General features: G+C 42.2%; 1 protein-coding gene across 1 annotated transcript in view; it reads left to right on the top strand.

The window, feature by feature from the left end:
* The window catches only part of LOC149282079 (protein arginine methyltransferase NDUFAF7, mitochondrial-like), a 59,635-nt gene extending 42,446 nt beyond the window's left edge, over positions 1 to 17,189 (top strand). The window contains exons 9-10 of the mRNA XM_089498619.1: positions 6,384 to 6,557; positions 16,992 to 17,189. Coding sequence (XP_089354745.1) covers positions 6,384 to 6,557; positions 16,992 to 17,189 — 372 coding nt within the window. The remainder of the gene's footprint in view (positions 1 to 6,383; positions 6,558 to 16,991) is intronic.
* Positions 17,190 to 20,841: the final 3,652 nt, after the last annotated feature.

Raw genomic sequence — 20,841 nt, 5'->3', positions numbered from 1 at the left:
TTTTCCCAATGCAGTCCCCTTTAGAGTGTAAGTTGCATGCTTATTTTTGGTACCAAAGTGCATTACCTTACCATGCCCCCCAACTGTCCCGATTTAGGGGCTGCCGTGCCTCAGCTCTTCGTCCTACCCCTTTTAAGACGCTCCCTTTAATTTAATGAACGCCGGCCTCCACCCTCTGCCCCCACCAGACATAACGGAGTCAGAAGCAGTGGTAAGTCGGGGGGGGTGTTATATGGGAGGCATAAGGCTTTTCTGGGGGCAGATGTGCATAACTGGGGTGGGGGGCAGGTTGGCAAATAAAAGGAAATAAAAACAAAAAATTCTCAATCAATTTTATTAAATATGAAAAAATAGTTTACATGATTTAATAAAGAAATAAGTTTCTTACAAGAATATTGTGAAGAATAATGTGATCACTGTTTTGTTCCACTGAATAAAATGGAACTTTTTCATCTAAAAATGTTTGCAGTAGCAAATGTTTTGATTCCAAAATCAAAGGGCCTTGTACATGTATATGTGTGTGTGTGTGTGTGTGTAAGCACAGTGTACAAGTATATGTGTGTGTGTGTGTGTGTGTAAGGGCCGTGCCCAACGGGCATGGTGAGTCAGTGCTTGACACACCACTAGCTCTTGGGAAAAAGTTGGGTGTTTTAAACACCGCAAGTGGCATGAAGAGAGGTGCATGACAAATCTGGTGTAATGGGGCTATATGCCATTAATGCTGAAATTGTTTTAATAAGATTAAATAAAATTATGTTTTATACCATGTCTGTTGAAAGCTGCAGCATACCAATGATTACCACCAGCTATTGAGTAGAGAAGGTCTTTTTTTGGGTGTCAGGAGACCCATCCAACAAAATGTAAAAATGTAAAAAAATAAAATATGTAAAAAAAACAAACAAACAAAAAAAACATTTTAATGAGCAAGTCATAAAACTAGAACTGTTATAAAGCAACATGTAGAAGGACTGAGGGCAAGATGGCTACAAAAAAAGAAGAGATTAAGCGCAAAAAAAAAAAAGAGAAAAGAGGGACTTGGAGTCCAAAAAGAGAAAAAAATTACATCAATTTTTTCACCCCATGGCACAAATAAACAGAAATACCTCTCTTGCCCTATCTGAAGCGAACCTGGATGAATCAGAAAGGTTATCTCTAAGTCCTAACTCACAATCCTCTCATCTGATCACACAAGAGTATTTACAACAATGCATAGAAACTCGGCTCACTGTTTAAGGCTGAAATAGTGAAACTACGTGTTGAATGACTAGAGGAGCTGCTGAAAATAGGCGAACAAGTGAAATCAAACAAGCTAAAAATGAATATCTGGAATTTGAATAAAAAACTACAAAGGAAGAATCTATTCAGATGAAAAACAAGATTGCATCTCTTGAATCAAAATTGGTGGATATCAAAGATAGAACTCATAGAAAAAAACTAAGAATACGTGGTGTACCTTAAAAAAAAATAGAACAAGACATAATTAGAAAATACGTATTTGACCTATTTAATAACATGGACATTCTGGAAGCAGAGAGAGCAGATATTATAGAACGAGCACACAGAATCCCAAAACCAAAGCATATCGCTGAATCCAAACCAAAGGATGTACTAATTCACTTTTCCACTTTCTTCCTACGTCAAAAGATTCTGGTGGCATCTAGAGATTTTGTTTCCAAAGATGAAGTTTAAGAACCTGTTATTTTTACAGGACTGTTCTCTGGACACTAGACAGAAAAGAATTCAAAGAAGTGACTCTGGCTCTGAGGTCGTGTTGCATTAGATATGCTTGGGGGTTCCCAGTTAAATTAATTGTTTGGACAGGAAAGTAATCGCTTAGCCTGGCCACAGTAGATGTAGTCTGGAAATGGTTAAATGAAAATGCAGATGACCAAGATTAGACTTAAATAACTTTAATGGAGATGGAAACGTTTTTTTTTTGTTTTATTTTTAAGATATAAATGAAAATGGGATAAGCGGATATTTAGACCCACAGATTGTTTGTTGATATAATAACATTGCAGAAATATGCATAATTTAAGATTATTCTATGACTTGGAAAACATTGTATCATAAGTCGGGAATATGGAAGCCGTAAATTAAGCACAATACAACAATTTTCATATTTATTTTGAAAAGCATAAACAAAAACGGGATAAGCGGATATTTAGATTCACAGTTTATTGTTGACATAATTATTTTGCACAAATATGCATAACCTTAGATTATTCTATGATTTGGCAATATGCACAATTTTAAGATTGTATTCTTTTTTCATGCATCATAACAATTTGACTCGCCCGTGTTGTTCTCACTTTACGATGAAATTAACAATGTATATCGTTACAAGGAGATTTTTCTTGTATTTTACATAGTTTTAGGGAGTCTAGGGTACTAAAAACCCTTGAGGTGGTCTGGATGTGTAAGAATGTGTGTGAGTATGGCATATGCAATAGATGGAACTCGATAACCGCAACTAAAATTGATTACGTTAAATGTGCAAGGTCTTAATTGCCCACAGAAACGATCCTCTCTGAATGATTATTTGTTCAGAGAACATATTGATGATTGTAGTATCCAACAAACTCACAGGAGGGGTGCAGATATTCTCAGGCAGTGGCGTAACTAGAAGCCTCAGGGCCCCGGTGCAAGAATCTGTTAAGGCCCCCCCACCCAATCTACCCCCTTCTCACACTACACCCTCTCCCCCCCTTCTCAGGCTATCTACCCCCTCTCCCTCCCTTCTCACTATCTACCCTCTCCCTACCCCCCCTTCTCACACTACCCCCTCTCCCCCCCTTCTCAGGCTATCTACCCCCTCTCCCTCCCTTCTCACTATCTACCCTCTCCCTACCCCCCCTTCTCACACTATCTACCCCCTCTCCCCCCCTTCTCAGGCTATCTACCCCCTCTCCCTCCCTTCTCACTATCTACCCTCTCCCTACCCCCTTCTCACTATCTACCCTCTCCCTTCTCACTATCTACCCTCTTCCTTCTCATTATCTACCCTCTCCCCACCCCCTTCTCACTATCTACCCTCTCCCTACCCCCCTTTGTAGGTCACTTACCGTGCAGTCCTGTGGTGGGAGCCGGCACCCGAGACAGATGCCTCACGCTCCCAACACTGCATTCGGGGCAGCGCTGAGGCAGGCGGCAGCAAAGGAGACAGAAGGGAGCCGAGTGGTTGCTGAAACTGACCGCTCAGCACCACTTGGGCCCCCCTGACTGGCAGAACTCCAGGGCCCAGTCGCAGTCGCGACCCCGGTAGTTCCGCCACTGTTCTCAGGCTAAATAATAAAAGAAACTCAGTGATAGAACATCAATCACTTATAAAGACAAAAAAAACAAGGGGTAGCAATATTGATTTCAAGGTTGAAGTAATTTATAAACAGAGCAACTTAGCTGGTAGATTCTCCTTTGTTGTGTGTAAGCTGAATGACAGATTGTTCTCAATTTTAAACATATATGCTCCAAATTCCAGACAAATACACTTCTTAAATAGCACTTTACAAAAGGATTTTATTCAGGGTACTTTCCTGTGTATGGGAGACTTTAACTGTGATTGACCAAGAATGGGACAAATCAAGTAATAATCCAGCTAGAAGCGACCACAGACAGAGAATACTATCTAGAGCTTTTCGAGATACACCAGGAAAGTCTGGGACTGTATGATGTATGGAGAACCAGAAGACCTTTAGATAAAGACTTTGTTTTTCTCACATATACCTCATTCCTTTTCCTAGGATAGATATGATCTTGACAAATATTAATTTAATGAAGTCATGTGGGCAATAGAGTAGATAAAAGGCTTGCTAACCGATTAAAAAAAGTGAAATTTAAAATAAAGAATATATAAAATTACAGATGGAGCAAATCAATGTTATAGCCCAATAGAGATAGGTAAAGCGTTAAGAGTTTATATATTCCAGAACAACTTCAAGAAAGAGACCAGATTAAAAGATACTTAGTAGAATCTAAATTTACTAAGGTTTCAAAGGATATAGCTAATCAGCTGGACACCCCATTCAATGAGAATGAAATACTTAGAGCTATTAGGGCACTGAAAATTAAACAGCATTATTCTATAAAAATTTATGAAACGGCTCTCTTTACATTTAACTAACACTTTTAATGAAATCAAAGATTTGGGGATTTTTCTGAGCGGCATGCTTGATGCATCCATAATACCTATTCCAAAACCGGGTAAGGATAATATAAAGACATCTAACTTCAGACCGATCTCTTTATTAAATATTGGATCAAAGATCTATTCAACTATATTAGCTGATAGATTAAAACCTGTATGCCCATTTCTAATTCATAAGGACCAAACTGGCTTTGTAAAGGGTCGTCATTCTAACGATAACGTACGGAGAATAATTGACTTGGTGGAGTACGTCTCAACATATAAACTTCCCTCATTATTTTTAGCCTTAGACGCCAAAAAGGCCTTTGATAGAGTGAGCTGGACTTTTCTTGAGGAAGCTCTATATTGCTATGGTTTTGGCGATAATTTCACTGGCGCTGTGATGTCCTTATATACTAAACCTTCCGCCAGAGTTATAGGCCAGGGGATAAGCTCTAATCGGTTCGGGATAACTAACGGCACCTCCCTTATACGTTCTAACTATGGAACCACTGGCATCTAGAATAAGGAACAATGTTGATATTAAGGGAATTATGATCGGAGATTTTGAATATAAAATCAGCCTATACGCCGATGATGTTTTGCTATCCCTCTACGATCGTGAAAACTCCCTGGAGGAAATTTCAAATTACACCAACTTCTCGAATTATAAATTGAACATAAATAAGACACAAGCTGCGTTAGTCTCTATCCCAGACTCGATGAAACATAAACTGGAAGAGAGTTATGATTTTATTTAGGAGGCTAGTAAGATTGACTATTTAGGGATTGTCATCCCATTTAAAATCTCTCAGATAATAAACTACTCAGGATTACGGTAAAACGTGTAGACAAATCAGAGAATGGAAAGGCCCATTTGTTTCATGGTTAGGCAGAATGAACATAGTAAGAGCCTACATGATTTCCAAATGGCTCTATTTATTAAGGATGATACCAATAAAACTCTGTGTAAATTGGATTAGATTATTCCAAAAAAGATATCGAGAGATTTATATGTGCAGACAAAAAACCTCGCATATCGTGGAATACGCAGCAAAAGCTGCTTAGATTTTTGGTTAGTATTTAAGAGACGCGTTAAAATGAAAGATTATATTGACATCATCCCTTTTAGAAATTTAACAGAAGAATATTCTCCGCCATTGGAACAATTATAGTAATTGCAAGATAAAGGATATTATACTATTTGGGAAAATAAAATCTTTCAATCAGCTCCCCAGAGAATATACATTTTTTTTAATGAATTCAGAATTAAATACTATCTAAATTCACACTTGTATGTAAAAGGGGATTCAGATCCAAGGCACTTGATTAACGATATGTTTACGACTGAACTCATTATGAATAGTTTGAGGAAATGGTATAATCTACTGGGAAAAAATAGAAACCATTATTACGGTAAAAGCTGCAGACTCATGGCAAAAGGAATTACTTGTTCATATAGACAGAAAGCAATAAATAAACTCAAAAGAACTACTCACTGTTTAAATATGGCTGAACTACACTCCAAAATTATGCTATAATGGTATTTAGTTCCTGTTAAGATAGCAAAATTTACTCCAGGAACTCCATCTAATTGCTGGAGATGTATGCTGGAGCAAGGCACTTTTAGCCATATATGGTGTAGTTGCCCCATGATCAGTATTATCATACTACCTACTTCGGAAATGGCACTGTTGCATTTACATTTGGTTACTATCCCCCCCAACAAGAGAGCCTTGGTCAGCAAGAGGCAATACATATGGAGAACATCTTAAATCAGATAAACTTTCAATTTCAAATGGAGTGGGGCTATTACCAAACATGTCTGGGGATCCACAAGTTCTACAGAACCTGGGAAGCCTGATTGGGGTACTTTTCTCCTGCAGAATGTTCATAATCTTTATTATATAAGCAGAGAGCATCAAGTTTCACTGAGTGAATGGTGAATGAGTGTGATTGTATTCGTCCAAGGTGGAAAAGGGATCCGCGGTTACTAGAGCCCAGCTACTTTGGTTCCCCTTGCCGATGGTCGCAAATCTACACTTTAGATATTAACTGTTTAAAGCTGATTTACATATAGAAATGTTGTAACTTTGTAATTTCCCTCAAAGCCCTATAGTTCAAGTCATACCAAACATTCTACATGTTCATTAAAATGCAAAACATCTAACGTCAAACATGTAATATATTGTTTGGGATGCATAAAAGAGCCTTACAGAGTAAAGTAATTGATAAACTTGTTAAACTTATACCTTTACAGGGATTTCATGCCCACCAGCTTCATGATGTCTTGATCACACCTGGGATGGCAGATTTGACTGCAGATGTTGATTTTAAGTTCTTAAAAAGGATGATTGGAAGTACCGTAGCCACTTTAGGTCCAATTCCACAACATGAATTTTTGAAAAACATGGGAATTGATATTCGCTTAAAGGTAACTTTTTTATTTTATGTGGAAAACTCTTTACCTATTGATAGTGTTGGGTGCCATTTTTTTTAAATTCTCCGTTTATTGAACAGTGTAAAATACAGAGACCATGAACAATATGCAGGTATAAAAGTAGATGGTAGCAGGTAACATATCAATCACAGATCCAAATGAGAATAAAACAGACCATCAAATAACATAAATGTCGCGGACGATACTGTTACATGGAGTCTCCAGTGCGTAAAACCAAAAAAAAGGAAAAATAGATGCCACCAGGTCAATCCAGCTCAGCAACAAGAGGCAGAGAGTCGTGGAAAAACCAGCAGAGGTAAGGTGACAACGCGTTCCGCATACATCAAATAAACGGAGCCGAAGAACGAAAACTAACATGAATAACAGAACCATAAAACAGCTCCACAATTAGTTGCTCCGGATAAATATGAATACATCAAAGAGGTGAGACGGTAAAAATAAGAATGTATAAGGAGGACAAATGCAACACAGTAGGGACCTGTCGCCACCGAGGATAGAGAAGGGCCAAAAAAAAAAAAAAAAAGAAACCAGGGACCCAAAACGTAATGCATCTACCTGTCACCAGAGGATTGTAGTGAGCCGTCGCGACTGAGCATATTTAGGGAGGGGAGCGCGGGGGAGTAGTAGCCGTGAGGTACTGACCCAGAATGTCCCTATAAATCCGCTGAGGCAACAAATTCATGCCATCAGAACCAGCGCCTGGTATGTTGGTTGCCCCTGGATGTCCAGACTAACTCCTCCATTTGTTCAATAAGATTTACCTTCTGAAGCCACACAGAGATCGGCAGGGGGGGTGGAAGTGCGCCAAAACTTGGGTATCACGGCTTTGGCCGCATTGAGGAGGTGTATGGTAAGTGTGCGCTTGTAAGCTTGTGGTGTAAGTGAGGTAAGGTGTAACAAAACTGCTTCTGGCTTATCCAAAAGATCCATGCCACCCACATGTTCCACCACCCGCAAAACTACTCACCAGAAGGACTGAACTACCGAACATTGCCACCATATGTGGTACAAAGTCCCCCTGTCGGACCCGCACCTCCAACAAGTATCGGAGACTGAGGGAAAGAACCTATGGAGATCCACGGGCGTCCTGTACCACCTCGTCAAAAGCTTGTACGAGCACTCCTGAATCCTGCTGGAGATGGAGCCCCCATGAATAGCAAACAAAACCTTATCCCAGTCCTGGAGGGATGGCGAGACGGAGAGATCCCCCTCCCACATGCTCATAAAATAGGGTTTTGACCTGGATGCGGAATCCAACAACAGGGCATAGAGCACTGATAACAGATGTGGAGTCTCCGAGGTAGAGGAACATAGCAATTCAAAGGGGGACAACGGACGGGACAGGAGGGGGGTCCTGGGGATAGACAGCACAAAGTGCCGAGTCTGAATGTAAAACAAAAGTTCTGCCAAAGACAAGGATTGCTTACCGTAGAAGGTCTCGGCCGACACGAGCCTGTCACCCGCAAACATGGAATGAAAACGCATAACACGCCATGGGAGAGAAGGCTGCAGAGGGGACAGGTGGACAGACATACTAAGGGGGAAATTAGGGTTAGGAATGATCGGATAGAGGGGGCACGGACTGGAGGACAAGGCGCCCTCCTTCACAATACTGGCAAACACACGCAAAGTAGCGCAGACAGTAAGCGAGGTCCCAGAGACAAAATGTTTTTTAAAATCCGGTAGCCAAGGAAGGCAAGAAAGAGGGACGCCCACCAGCGACCCCTCAATCTCCAACCACTGCTTAGGTACCGAGATGGACCACTCCGTAATCCTACGGAGATGGGAAGCCCGCCAGTAATTCTCCAAATCCAGTAACCCCAGACCTCCCTTAAGTTTAACTCTAATTAAGTGGGCGTGGGAGAGTCTAGGAGATCCAGAACACCAGACATAGGAGCGAAAGAGACGGTGAGATTTCTTAAAAAATAAACGAAGAAAAATGGGTAAGGTTTGGAATAAGTATAAAAACCGGGGAAGAATATTCATTTTAATAACGGCCACCCTGCCGAACCAGGAGACGTGTGTAATCCCACCTCCGCAGGTCCGAAGTCATGGCGGCAAGTAACGGGGTGAAATTCAGCGAAAACAGAAGGGAAAGATCCATGGGAATCCGCAAACCTATGTAAGGGCCTGATCACAAGTCTTGAACGGAAAATCGCGCTTCAACTCCGCCAACAGCTCCGCTGGGACGTTACAACATAACATTTCGGACTTAGAGAGATTTATTTTATAATTGGAGAGCGCACCGAAGGTTCTCAACTCCTGAAGCATGTGGGAGAGGGAGTCCAGAGGGTTCGAATTAATACAAAGCATGTCATCGGCGTATATCGCCAGTTTATGTTGGACCCCAGCCATAGGAATGCCAGATATAGAGGCGTTCGGCCGGATAGCGTTCGCCAAGGGCTCCATCCCCAGCACGAAAAGAAGAGGCGAGAGCGGACAGCCCTGCCTAGTGCCATTCGACAGGGTGACCTGTTGAGACACAAGCCCATTGACCTTAATCAACGCCGTAGGGTTATGATATAGGGCCCTAATCCAGCACAGAAAATGCTGGCTGAGATGCAGTCGCTCCAAGACACGAAATAGGTAGGGCCAGGCCACCCTGTCGAAGGCCTTCTCCGCGTCTAGCGAGGTCAAGGTAAGCAGAATACATTTGCGGTTAGCCAAATCAATAAGGTCAATGACCTTCATGGTATTGTCCCTAGCCTCCCTGCTGGGGACAAAGCCCACCTGATCTCTATGGATAAAGCGGGGAATATAAGGTGACAATCGCATGGCCAAGATTTTAGCAAGGAGTTTAATATCCGAATTGAGTAAAGAAATGTGACGATAACTACTGCAAGCGTCAGAAGGTTTATTTGGTTTAAAAATCAAGGAAATATGAGCCATGTTAGATTGAGGATCAAACTGGGAACCCGAGGTAAGGGAGTTAAATGTATTCACTAAGTGGGGGCCCAGGATAGGTAGGAACTTCTTATAATAAGTAATGGGAATGCCATCCGGCCCTGGACATTTTCCCTGTTTGGTGGATTTGATAGCATCCCTGACCTCTGTCAGATATTTCGTCACATTAATATCCCTAACACCTCCTCCAGCGTAATGGGGGAATTAAGGAGGTCCGATTCCTCCGGCCGTAAGGGGGCGTGGTAGATGTTTATCCAGATAAGAGTCTAGAACTGTCATAAAGTCAGGACAGGACTCCTGAACAGAGGGTAAATTATAAAGGTCTTGATAAAACTTGCGGAAGCAATCTGCGATCTCAGGGGTGGAGGAGAAATGAGTGCCCTTGTCAGTGCGGATCCGGGCTGTAAAATGTTTGGCCGTCTGAGCTCTGACAGCCCTAGCTAATAGCTTACCGGGCTTATCCCCATATTCATAGAAATGTCGTTTAGTCAAAAGAAACTGCTGCTTTAGGCGACGATTTTTGAGAGAGGCTAATTGGGAGCGCAGAGAGTCCAGCTGGGTCAAAAGAGAGGGGTCCTGGTGAGATTTATGTAGTGCTTCCAGATCAGCTATTTTCTTAATTAAATCAAGAGTAGTGGCTAACGACATTCTCTTAAGCCGAGAGCCAAGTTGTATAAACTTCCCTCGTACCACCTCCTTATGGGCCTCCCAAATGGTGGGCAACAGCATATCAGGGGTAGAGTTCTCAGAAAAATAGAGGCGTAAATGGTCAGCAACCTCTGAAGAAAGCATCGGATCGGAGAGAATATTTTCATTCAGATGCCATACCCATGGTGGGACAGGGAACGAAGCAAGCTTGATGGTCATAAAGACCAGGGCATGATCACTGAGTACACTAGGGCCAATAGATGAGAGCGGGGAGGTGGTGGTGAGAAAGGAAAAAAAGAGTCAATACGGGTATAACGGTCATGAAGGGTAGAGTAAAACGTGTAGTCCCTAGTAGTAGGGTGTTGCGTCCGCCAAGCATCTACAAGCTGTGCCATATGGAGCAGTCTCTTAACCCGGTTGATTTGAGTATGTGGGATAGAGGAAGTACCTGATGAGTTATCAAGAACCGGGAGGAAAGTCATGTTGAAGTCGCCCCCTAAGATCGTCATGCCCTCTTGGAAATCCATCAATTTTTTCAAAATCATAACCAAAAATTTAGACTAGCGACAATTAGGAGCGTAAACATTTGCAAAGGTAACCCTATGGGTACCCAAAAACCCCTTAACAAAAATACACCTGCCTTCGGAGTCCTGCCAGCTATCCAATTTGCGAAAGGGCAAATGTTTGTGCAAGAGAATAGCCACCCCTTTAGACTTAGAGTCCGGGTTACTGGACGTAAAAGAGGTGGTAAAATGTTTATTAGTCAATTTGGGTTCCTTAGTGGCTTTAAAATGTGTTTCTTGAATAAAAGCTATTTTGGATTTGGTGCACCGGAGTTCAGTAAATAATTTGGTGTTGGGTGCCATTTGATCCATACATAATTGCTCAGACACAACAAAATAAAGGCTGTACATGGCTTTTTTCTGAAGCAATAGAATAGATGTTATTTGAGTTAAACAAGTGTGTGGCTAAGCAGAAATATTGTTATACTGTAGAAGCACTGATTGGCCATATGAACTCTGACATTCCACATCCTTTGGACTACATTACCCAGAGTGTCCAACCACTACTAGCAGGACCAGACTGGGAATTAACATCTGTCTTGGCATTGCAGATAAATGGCACATGTGCAGCCACCTGCTGGATATATGCAGCCAGACACTATGCTCTTACACTTTTGCAGCTCCATACTAGAAGATGGGATCTACCGAAATAATGTTATGTGGGAGGAGCCCAGGCTGGGTCTGAGTACTAGTGACATGCAACTTCTGACATTGCAGCTTGAATTACTACTCTCATTTTCATTCACTATTTTTGAAATGAATTTAATGCAAAGTGTCATCCTCAACAGCTTCCCAAGAGAATGCCACCTCTTGCTTTCTTCTACCTAACGTTGTTGATGTAATGTATCAATGTCGAGGCATTCAGAAAGCCTAAAAAATATATTGTATTTGCTTGATTATTGGACAAGGTTTTTTCAGAGCAAATCCTTTGAAAAATACCTCTCACCTTATATTCGAGATCTTCTTATAATCAGGCCTCAAATAGAGGTCTGACTACAAGACTAAGAACCAGATCTCCCGCAGCGCTGCAGGAGATGTTACTGAACACATATTGCGGTGTTGTTTGACACGGACATATACCAGGAGCGGTAAATTCATACCTGAAGTACAACGTGTGAAAAAAATACCAAAAAAATTTACTACCATACAGTTTGACAAAGTCTGGTAGCAGCAGCACTGCATCCACCATAGCAGCAGTTGTGTGGACAGAGGCTTTTGATTCTTTGGTGGGACAACCCAACCCAACCCAAGCTGAGTCTGAAATGGTGGAAGCCTACTTTAAATAATTAACACTGTCTTTGCTGCTGCCCTTCTAAATTACTAAAATCAGTAAACTGTAATCTGGAGAGTCGCCCAGTTTATTGCCAATGGTGCAGTAATTCAGTATCAAATCATAAAACACAGACCATCGCGATCATGATCTGTAATATGTTATGTAGTATCTGCAGGAGTCTGAGTGGATGAAGAGGACCTATTATGTCAGTCTTGTAATTCTAAGTGTACAAAGATGTAACAACCATAGAGTTATGCTCAATATACGATAGAATCCACCTTCTGCTGGTTCGATTAAACAAAATAAAATAAAAATTCCTAGAATATATCACGCTATTATTAACCCCTTGATGACACGACTGGAGTGCAGTAACAACCGCCACTGCAAGTGTGTTAGACATGCATCCAACATTAAATGTAGTAATGTAGTGTCTTTAATGTAGTAAAGTAGTGTAGTGTCTTTATTGAAAACATGAAGAAATGTGCAAGCATGCTTAATTTTCGGGATGCCCAAATATACCACAAGATCTGGATTTTTTATTTTTTTATCATCAAAATGCACTTCAAGTTCAAGGAGACAAACAATGTCATCATTGGTAATACTTTTATTAGACTTGTGCATTCGTCTTCGGGCGAACATGAAAATGAACACAAAGAGTGCGTTTTTGTGTTCGTTCCGAAGACACGCCGAAGAGAAGAAAGTGGCGGTAAAACGTAGGCGAAGACGAAGACACACACCACGAAGATCTTCGTGATCGTCTTCGTCTACCATTCTCCCCCCCTTCTAACTTACCTTGGCATTGCGGCAGTTCACGGAAGTGGAAATCCGCAGGTTCGCCGTCACGGGATACAGGGCAGTGCGAATGAGCCTATTGGTCACCTGCAGGTGACCAATAGGCTCACTCGCACAGCCTTTGTAACCCCTGACAGCGAACCTATGGATTTCCGTTAACCCCTTCGATGCTGCGTTAGATAACGGGAGCGGAAATCCATGGGTTAAAGGGCCGTGCAAGCAACCAGTAGGCTCACTCGCACAGCCCCTTAACCCATTTAGGTGCAACAAGTGCACCAGGAGCCTAAAAGTCTGTACGAGCGACTTTATTGGTCGTTCGTACGGACATTTAACTGATAGAACAGGGAGACCAGTGGGATCTGCAGGGTAAATTACAGCATTGAGGTTTTAAAAGTCTGTATGAGCGACTCTGTTGACTTTTAAAACCCCAATGCTGCAACATACCCTGCAGATGCCACTGGTCTCCCTCCCTGTTCTATCAGTTAAATGTCCGTACGAGCGACTTTATTGGTCGTTCGTACGGACATTTAACTGATACTTCCTGGCTAATTAACAGATTATAAAACGACCCCCCAAAATCTGAATATTAATTTAGGAAAAAATGAAAAACCCTGAATATAAGATGACCCTATAGGAAAAAAGTTTTACTAGTAAGTGTTAATTCATGTAAAATATTAATTTTTTTTGTAATAAAAGCTATGATTGACAAAAATATTTTTTGTTTTTATTTCCTTTCATTTTCCAACCTGCCCCCCCATTATGCACATCTGCCCACAGGCTGGCTACTCTGCACCAGAGTGGCATATAGGGAGGTATAAGACATTTCAGGAAGCAGAGTGGCGTATAGAGGGTTAAAAGGCATTTCTGGAGGCAGAGTGACATTAAGGGGGCTAAAATGCATTTCATAGAGAACTCTGCCTACAGAAATGCCTTATGCCTCCCATTTAATACAACCCCCCCCCCCCCAAACAACTTACCGGTGCTTCTGACTTCCTGGTGTGTAGTCAGGGCAGCGGGTAGACGCCTATGCAATTTGCGTAGGCAACTTCCACTGCAGCCAGAAGGAGGTGTGGTAAGCAGCAGGGGTTGTCTGCGTCCATCGCGCATACACCCTCCGGCTGTAAGAGAGAATTCCCAGCAGCGGTGCGGGGAACTCTGATCTCTGACAGCCGGGGAAGGATAGCTGGTAAGCTGCGGGGGATCTGGATCTTAGTCTCATAGTGAGACCTCCATTTGAGGTCTGATTATAAGACGAGGGGTATCTTCAGAGCATTTGCTATGGAAAAAACCTTGTCTTATAATCGAGCAAATACAGTATGCATTTTTCACCAATAGCTCAAGTAAACCATCTCATACTTACAGGGAATAGTGAGCAACTTCTGCATAGTCCTCAATGACAATGTTTTTTAGGAAATATAAAGGTGTCTTTTTGTGCCAAAGAGTTGTTCTTTATAGCCTTTACAACATTTTTACTATGAAAAAATAGTTTTTGAATGTTTTTGAAAGTCACAGTGAGGATGCTCTGCCACAACAACAGCCTGACACACACACCAGGACAGGCTCTGCCACACCAACACCCAAACACAGCTGGTGTTGTTGACCCCCCCTCCCTTTTGTGTTTTTGCCCCCTTGTGTATCACCCACAGCCAGCACTATGTGTATTTATGCCCCCAGCCTGCCCCTTGTTTTAGTATTGATTTATGTAATGGCCCCAATTGCCCCCTTGTGTATTGATGCTGCCAGCACAGATAAAATGCCGCCCTGCAGTATGAGGGATGTATATCTGACTAGTTGGTTCCTTTCATGATTGTGTACACCCCCATACTGCAGGGTAGCATTTTATCTTCGCTTGTCAGCAATATGTAAAAGTTATGTGTCCTGGAAAATATGGCCAACGTTGTCACCCTAATGCCCCAACACCCTTGTGTATTGCCCCCAACTACCCCCACATTGTATCTTTAGTATCATGTTAGCCCTGGCACCCTGATTGCATCCACAGGATCTGCCCAGATTGGAAGCATAGGACCTGCCACCTTTGCCCCCAAACAACTTGCCTGTGGTATCCCAGCCTCAAACAGCCTCTCTGTGCAATGCTTTCCCACCACATCCATTCTATAACACACACATTAATTCTGTACTCATTCACAAACATGAATTCACTCATTCATATATTCATTAATTCACAGATACTCTTTCATCCCCTCATTCACAGATACTCATTCATAACCCTCCCCCATCCCTTACCTGAACTGCAGATATCGGTGCCGCTCACAGACTTCCGAAGGGCCTGCTTCTCTTGACCTGCCCAGGGGAAGCAGGAACCCAGCAGGGTCATTTGACGTAAAGTAAGATGACTCCGTTGGGTTTCTGCTTCCCCTGGGGGCGGGACAAGAGATGTTGCTCGCATGCACAGGTAAGCAGCAGGGCCCCTGCAGAAGTGATCGCAGGCTTTTACCCCGCATTAAAGACGGCCCTGGCGGTCGTGATGCCATTTCGTTTAGATTTAGGGTGGCTTGGGGGGCAAGATTACCGCATAACCCAAGCCATATGATGGATTACTGTTATTTTGGGCCCCAACTATGTGCACCATATAATGATACCTGACTGCCACTAGAATGAAGCCTAGAGTGGGCCACAGTATTGGGTGTGGTGAAGTTTCTATCAACAATGGAACACCTGCTTGAGTGTATTGCACTTTATTGACTGTTGCATTCTGAACTGCATTTATTTAACTGGTATAATAGTATAGTATTGTATTATTGTGCAATACAAAGTTATGTTTAAGTTAGACCGTATTAGTTTTTGTTGCTAGCTTAGATATGTTCCCAACTGTTCCCCACATGCATACCTTAGATGCCCAGGTGAGTGGAGGCTCTGCTGAAACTATGTACCTTAACTGTCAGGTAGTGTAGACTCAGGATCGCCCTGCAGAGCATAAGCAGGTAAAAGGGGTGAAGGAGCACCAGGATATCAGTGTGCCTATGCAAAACATGCCCAATTTTGGGGAAATTCAGTCACATACCCTGTGGCTGGATGTGTGTGTCTGCTAGTCCCTGCCCAACGCCCTGTTGCTGCCATTCTATCACCTTGTGTTATGTCCCGTATAAGGGGAGCTGTGGAGTGAGCACCCACTGTGGAGTGAGCGCCCAAATGCAGGGGAATGTCCACACTGCAGGAATACAAGGTACTCACGGGTCACAAATATCTCCAATGGGTTAAACAAGTCGAATCCGAGGTCACCTAGGCAGGAGGCAGGCAGGGGTTAAACAGGTACTATCCGAGGTCTCAAAGACAGGCAGCAGGCAAAGGGTTAAACAGGACCGATCCGAGGTCACAAAACCGGGCAGCAGGCAAAGGGTTAACATAAAAAAAACAGGTATCGGGGGTAGAAGACAAGCAATGGAGAGTCAAGCAGGCACAGGACTGGGAGCTCAGGGGAAAGGTACTGATGGGAACATTCACAGGAGGGTCAGAATACATGAGCACCAACATTGTGTTCACCTAAAGGTTTTATAGGCCTGCCTCGGCGTGATGTCATGTCTGGTGTGACATGGCATGATCCATGCTCATTGAAGTATAGGTAAAGGCGGCAGCGCTGGATGCATGGAACAAAGCCCTGGCGCACACCCCCACCTCCCCCTATGGAGGGTTACAGTGGAGGAGTGCTGCCGCCAGGAGGTAGGCACATGACACCTTGAAGATTTATTAAAAAAAAATAGTATTTTTTTTTGGGGGGGGGGGAATGTAGCCCTGTACCATGGCAGGGTGTGTTTCTCTGCTGTGCTCCTGAAACTTTATTATAAATAAATTCTTAAAGATGTTCCCATGAAATCCAATAGCATGTTGGTGGATGTGTTATTCCAGTAGAATAGTTCTGCTGTTGCTGGTGGTCCTGTATTGAAAAATCTATTCAGAATATCTTCCTATGCCCTAATATGATGCTAATGTAAGTGAAATGTGAGTCCAGGAAATGGGACCCCCCTATTGAAAATAAATTCCTCCAAATTTTGTTTTGAAATGAAAAAACCCTCCCGATTTCATCTAATCCAAAAGGTAAGGACATTTACTTTTGTTGTTCGAAAACTAATGTGGCAAAACATAAAACAGGGTTTGCATGTTGTACACGATTCTATGGATACTTTTGTTTTTCACACATTGGTGAATATGTTGGCAAACTACAGTATAGATTTGTACATGAAGTATTTACTTTTTTTCTTTTCTTTCCAGGTACTTTTGGAAAATGCTAATGATATAGCTACACAACAACAGCTGAAGTTGGGTTATGATATTCTTATGCATCCAGATAAAATGGGAGAGCGATTCAAATTTTTTTCAGTTTTTCCTCATTCTAGGTTTAAAAACGAACATGATCCAAATGCCAAATCACAGCCTGTGGCAGGTTTTAGTAAATTAGTAATGCAGTAACACAGATAAGATTAACATTAAGTAAACCCTAGAGAGAGTACTAACCAGGCTGTAATGCCACTCCAAACATTTAATAATTTATAGACTGAAAAATATTTTGTTTTTCTTTCAACTATTTTACATTAAAATACATAAAATGTTATTCTGTAATAAACCGATTCCTGAGCAAACAGTGACTTGTGATTGTTCATATGTTTTAGAATCCAGACTGGACACAGACCTTAAAGAGGCAGGGCTCATCTTACAGCCCAATCCGATTGTGGGCCAAATGCCTATATTTTTATTTTAACATGTTGCTGTTTGGAAAATCCCAGCCATTTAATAAACATGATCAATATTTTAAGCATTTTATAAGAAGATCTCAAACGTAAACACCTTAGCTTGTGATATGTGAGTGAATCATTATGCAGCTGTTTCAATAAGATAGTAGGGACAAGGTGGAGCTGTGCTTTTACAGCTCAAGTCTGGTTTCAACAATTCAAAGAAAAAACACTCTGCCCTTCATTCCAATAAGCAGATTAGTACCAACCACTTGTGTAAAGGTAGTGGGTACAGTGTATAGAGACTCTGACAACACCAAAAATGCCAACCCATCCTTAAATAACGGACACACACACATTCAATGATGAAAACAGGCCACAGCGTTTATTAATTCACCAATAATGAAATATTCACTGTAACATAAAACATATTAATAAATATTAACCCTGAATAACTCGTCCTTGCCAACCGTCATTAACAATGACATAAAATAAGTATTTGGGTGCATCCCCTCCCCCCTCGTCCACCAACCAATCGGCCTTACCTCCAATTAGTGGTAACCACTAACCGGCTTTTAGCTCAGTGGGCACGGCCTTTATCCAGTACCGTTACCAGAGGCTAGGGGAGGGATAGCCCCATCAACTCCTGAACCACCCTGATTGGCAAGGACACACCCACCACCAGCCCCGCTGTTCTATGCCTAAAAACAAGAGTGCCATGACCTGATTCAAAACATCCTGCAACGCTAGAGTAAACCGATTGAGGTCCACATCAGTCCAGTGTACCCCATCGCTTTCAAAATATAAACCACTCCGTTTGTCTCCATGATGCCTACAATCCCCAAAACAAATTTAGACACCCACTTTAGTTTTTTGTAACCCTGCAATGTCCTAACGCCTTCTAGTCGAATACACCACTTCCAATAATTACATGAGACCAACTCTGACCACATTAAGCAGACCTCGGGGAACAAAATCATCAAACGGGCCAGATGCTTGCTAATTAAATCTCCCAAATTGGTAAAGAGCCCAGATTGTCTCCCTCCTCCAAAAGATTTACCAATATATCCAGAGCGCCGAGGAGATATGACCACTGGACAAGTTCTGGCAGTGGCTGCACCCACTGCAAGCCGCAGGTCCCGAACCATCTCACCTCTGGAACACTCGTTGGAAGGCTGAGACAGAACTAGCCTGTGAGCCCAATATGAATAGGAGTGACCCATGAGTGACACCAGACACCTGCCGGACCCTGTGGAGATAAATTAGTTGAAAAACATGATGGGGCACCCCAACCTGATGCATCAGCAGAGGATCCTGGGCACTTGGGAATAAAATGAGCCCCTAATGTGAACTACTAGCTTGAGGATTTATTTATTTTTGCATAAAACGCAGAATACACTAATAGAACATTTGGTCTAACCATGTATAGGCAAAGTGTGCCCCAGTAGCAGTAGTTCACACCGTCCTCAGCTTAATGCTAATGAACAGATAAAATGAAACAACAAAACAACAATGGTATTTAACCCCTTAACGACAATTGCCGGTCCTGGCACGACACGGAAAAGCATGTGCTTTACGACAATTGACGTGCCAGGACCGGCACGTCTTTAAACGGGTGCAGAAAGCGATCTGTTTTCGCTTTCTGCACCCAAAAAACGTTGCTGAATGCCTCGACCTCGAGGCATTCAGCAACGCCGCGATCGGAACGAAGGGGCGATCTCTGGCCCCTCCACGGGGCGTCAACATCCGCCATACTTTGTAAAAGCGTTTAGGAGGCGATCGACGATTAAATCCTCGATCAGGAGGCATCCAGCGACACCAAACACTTACCTTTCGATGGGCTGTGACCGCTCCGGAGAGCGGTCACAGCCGCAGCTGCCGATGATCTTCGCCATCAAGCAAGATGGCCGCTGCCCTGTAACAGGAACCAACAAATTTTAAAAGTTCGCTAGATGGTCCAGACCATCTAGAGAACTTTGGCTCCACTTGCAGGTTGAATACAGGTACTGCATTCACCATGCAAGTCAATGGAACCCAACTTTCTAATCACAGTGTGATTAGTAAAAATAAATTAAAAAATAAAATAAAATTAATAATAATTAGAAAAAAAATAGTAAAAAACTAGTAAAATGTAAAAATCATTTCCCACTGATGTCACTATCAGGGGAACCTCCAAGTTGAAAAAAAGTTAATTTTTTTTTTTAAAAAGTCAAAAAAAAAATATATATATATAAAAAATATATTTTTGTGAGCAAGTCCTAAAATTAGCATATTAGCTTAAAACAATTCTCGCATGGAAAGAGTTAAAATACTGGCATATTAAATGCCCGTGGGGTGTCTACTTTTAAAAAAGGTAAATTGAATTGGCCAGGTTCAACAACGTCCCAATTAACACCGGGGGAAGGATGGCCACACACCTAATTTCCAATTAGAAAAATGCACACGTACCAAATGTGGCCTTTTAGTTCCCACAAAAATGACACACCCATGCATGTGGGATATCACTGCACTCAGGAGATGTTGCTGAACACATTATGGGGTGTCGTGTGACAGCGGCATATACCAGGAGCTGTAAATTCATACATAAAGTAGGTGTGTGGGGGAAAAATACACACACAAAAATAATACTGCAAACTTTGAAAACATGCTGGTGGTAAAATGTGTGCATGCAAAGAGTTAAAATACCAGCATTTAAAATACCCTGTGGTGTCTAGTTTTGAAAAATATATGGTTTTGTTGGGCACACTGAAATGGCCCGGCTCAAAGATGTACCAAATAGGGCATGGGCAGTGGATCCCCAAATGCCAAAGTTCAACATTGAAAAATGCGCATGCCCCAAATGTGGCCCTTTTGCCCCCAAACGGCCAGGCAAAATCATTCATGTGAGGTATCGCTGTACTCAGGAGATGTTGCTGAACACATATTGGGGTGTTTTGTGATAGTGACATATACGAGAACTTTTTAATTCATACCTGAAGTAAAATGTGTGTGGAAAACCAAATGCAAAAAAATGACTACCACAAAGTTTGACAAAGACTGGTGGTAGATATGGTGCATGGAAAGAGTTAAAATACTAGCATTTGAAATACCCTGGGGTGTCTAGTTTTCAAAAATATATGGGTTTATTGGGCACACTGAAATGGCCTGACTCAAAGATGTACCAAATAGGGCATAGGCAGTGGATCCCCAAATGCCAAAGTTCAACATTGAAAAATGCGCATGCCCCAAATGTGGCCCTTTTGTCCCCAAACGGCCAGGCAAAATCATTCATGTGAGGTATCGCTGTACTCAGGAGATGTTGCTGAACACATATTGGGGTGTTTTGTGATAGTGACATAAACGAGAATCTTTTAATTCATACCTGAAGTAAAATGTGTGTGACAAAACAAATG

Source organism: Sceloporus occidentalis, unplaced genomic scaffold (genome assembly GCF_023333645.1).
Source record: "Sceloporus occidentalis isolate IW3139 unplaced genomic scaffold, rSceOcc1.0.p SCAF_123, whole genome shotgun sequence".
Classification (NCBI taxonomy): domain Eukaryota; kingdom Metazoa; phylum Chordata; class Lepidosauria; order Squamata; family Phrynosomatidae; genus Sceloporus; species Sceloporus occidentalis.
Note: the sequence above shows the minus strand (reverse complement) of the source record. Positions and strands in the feature narration are given on the sequence as shown.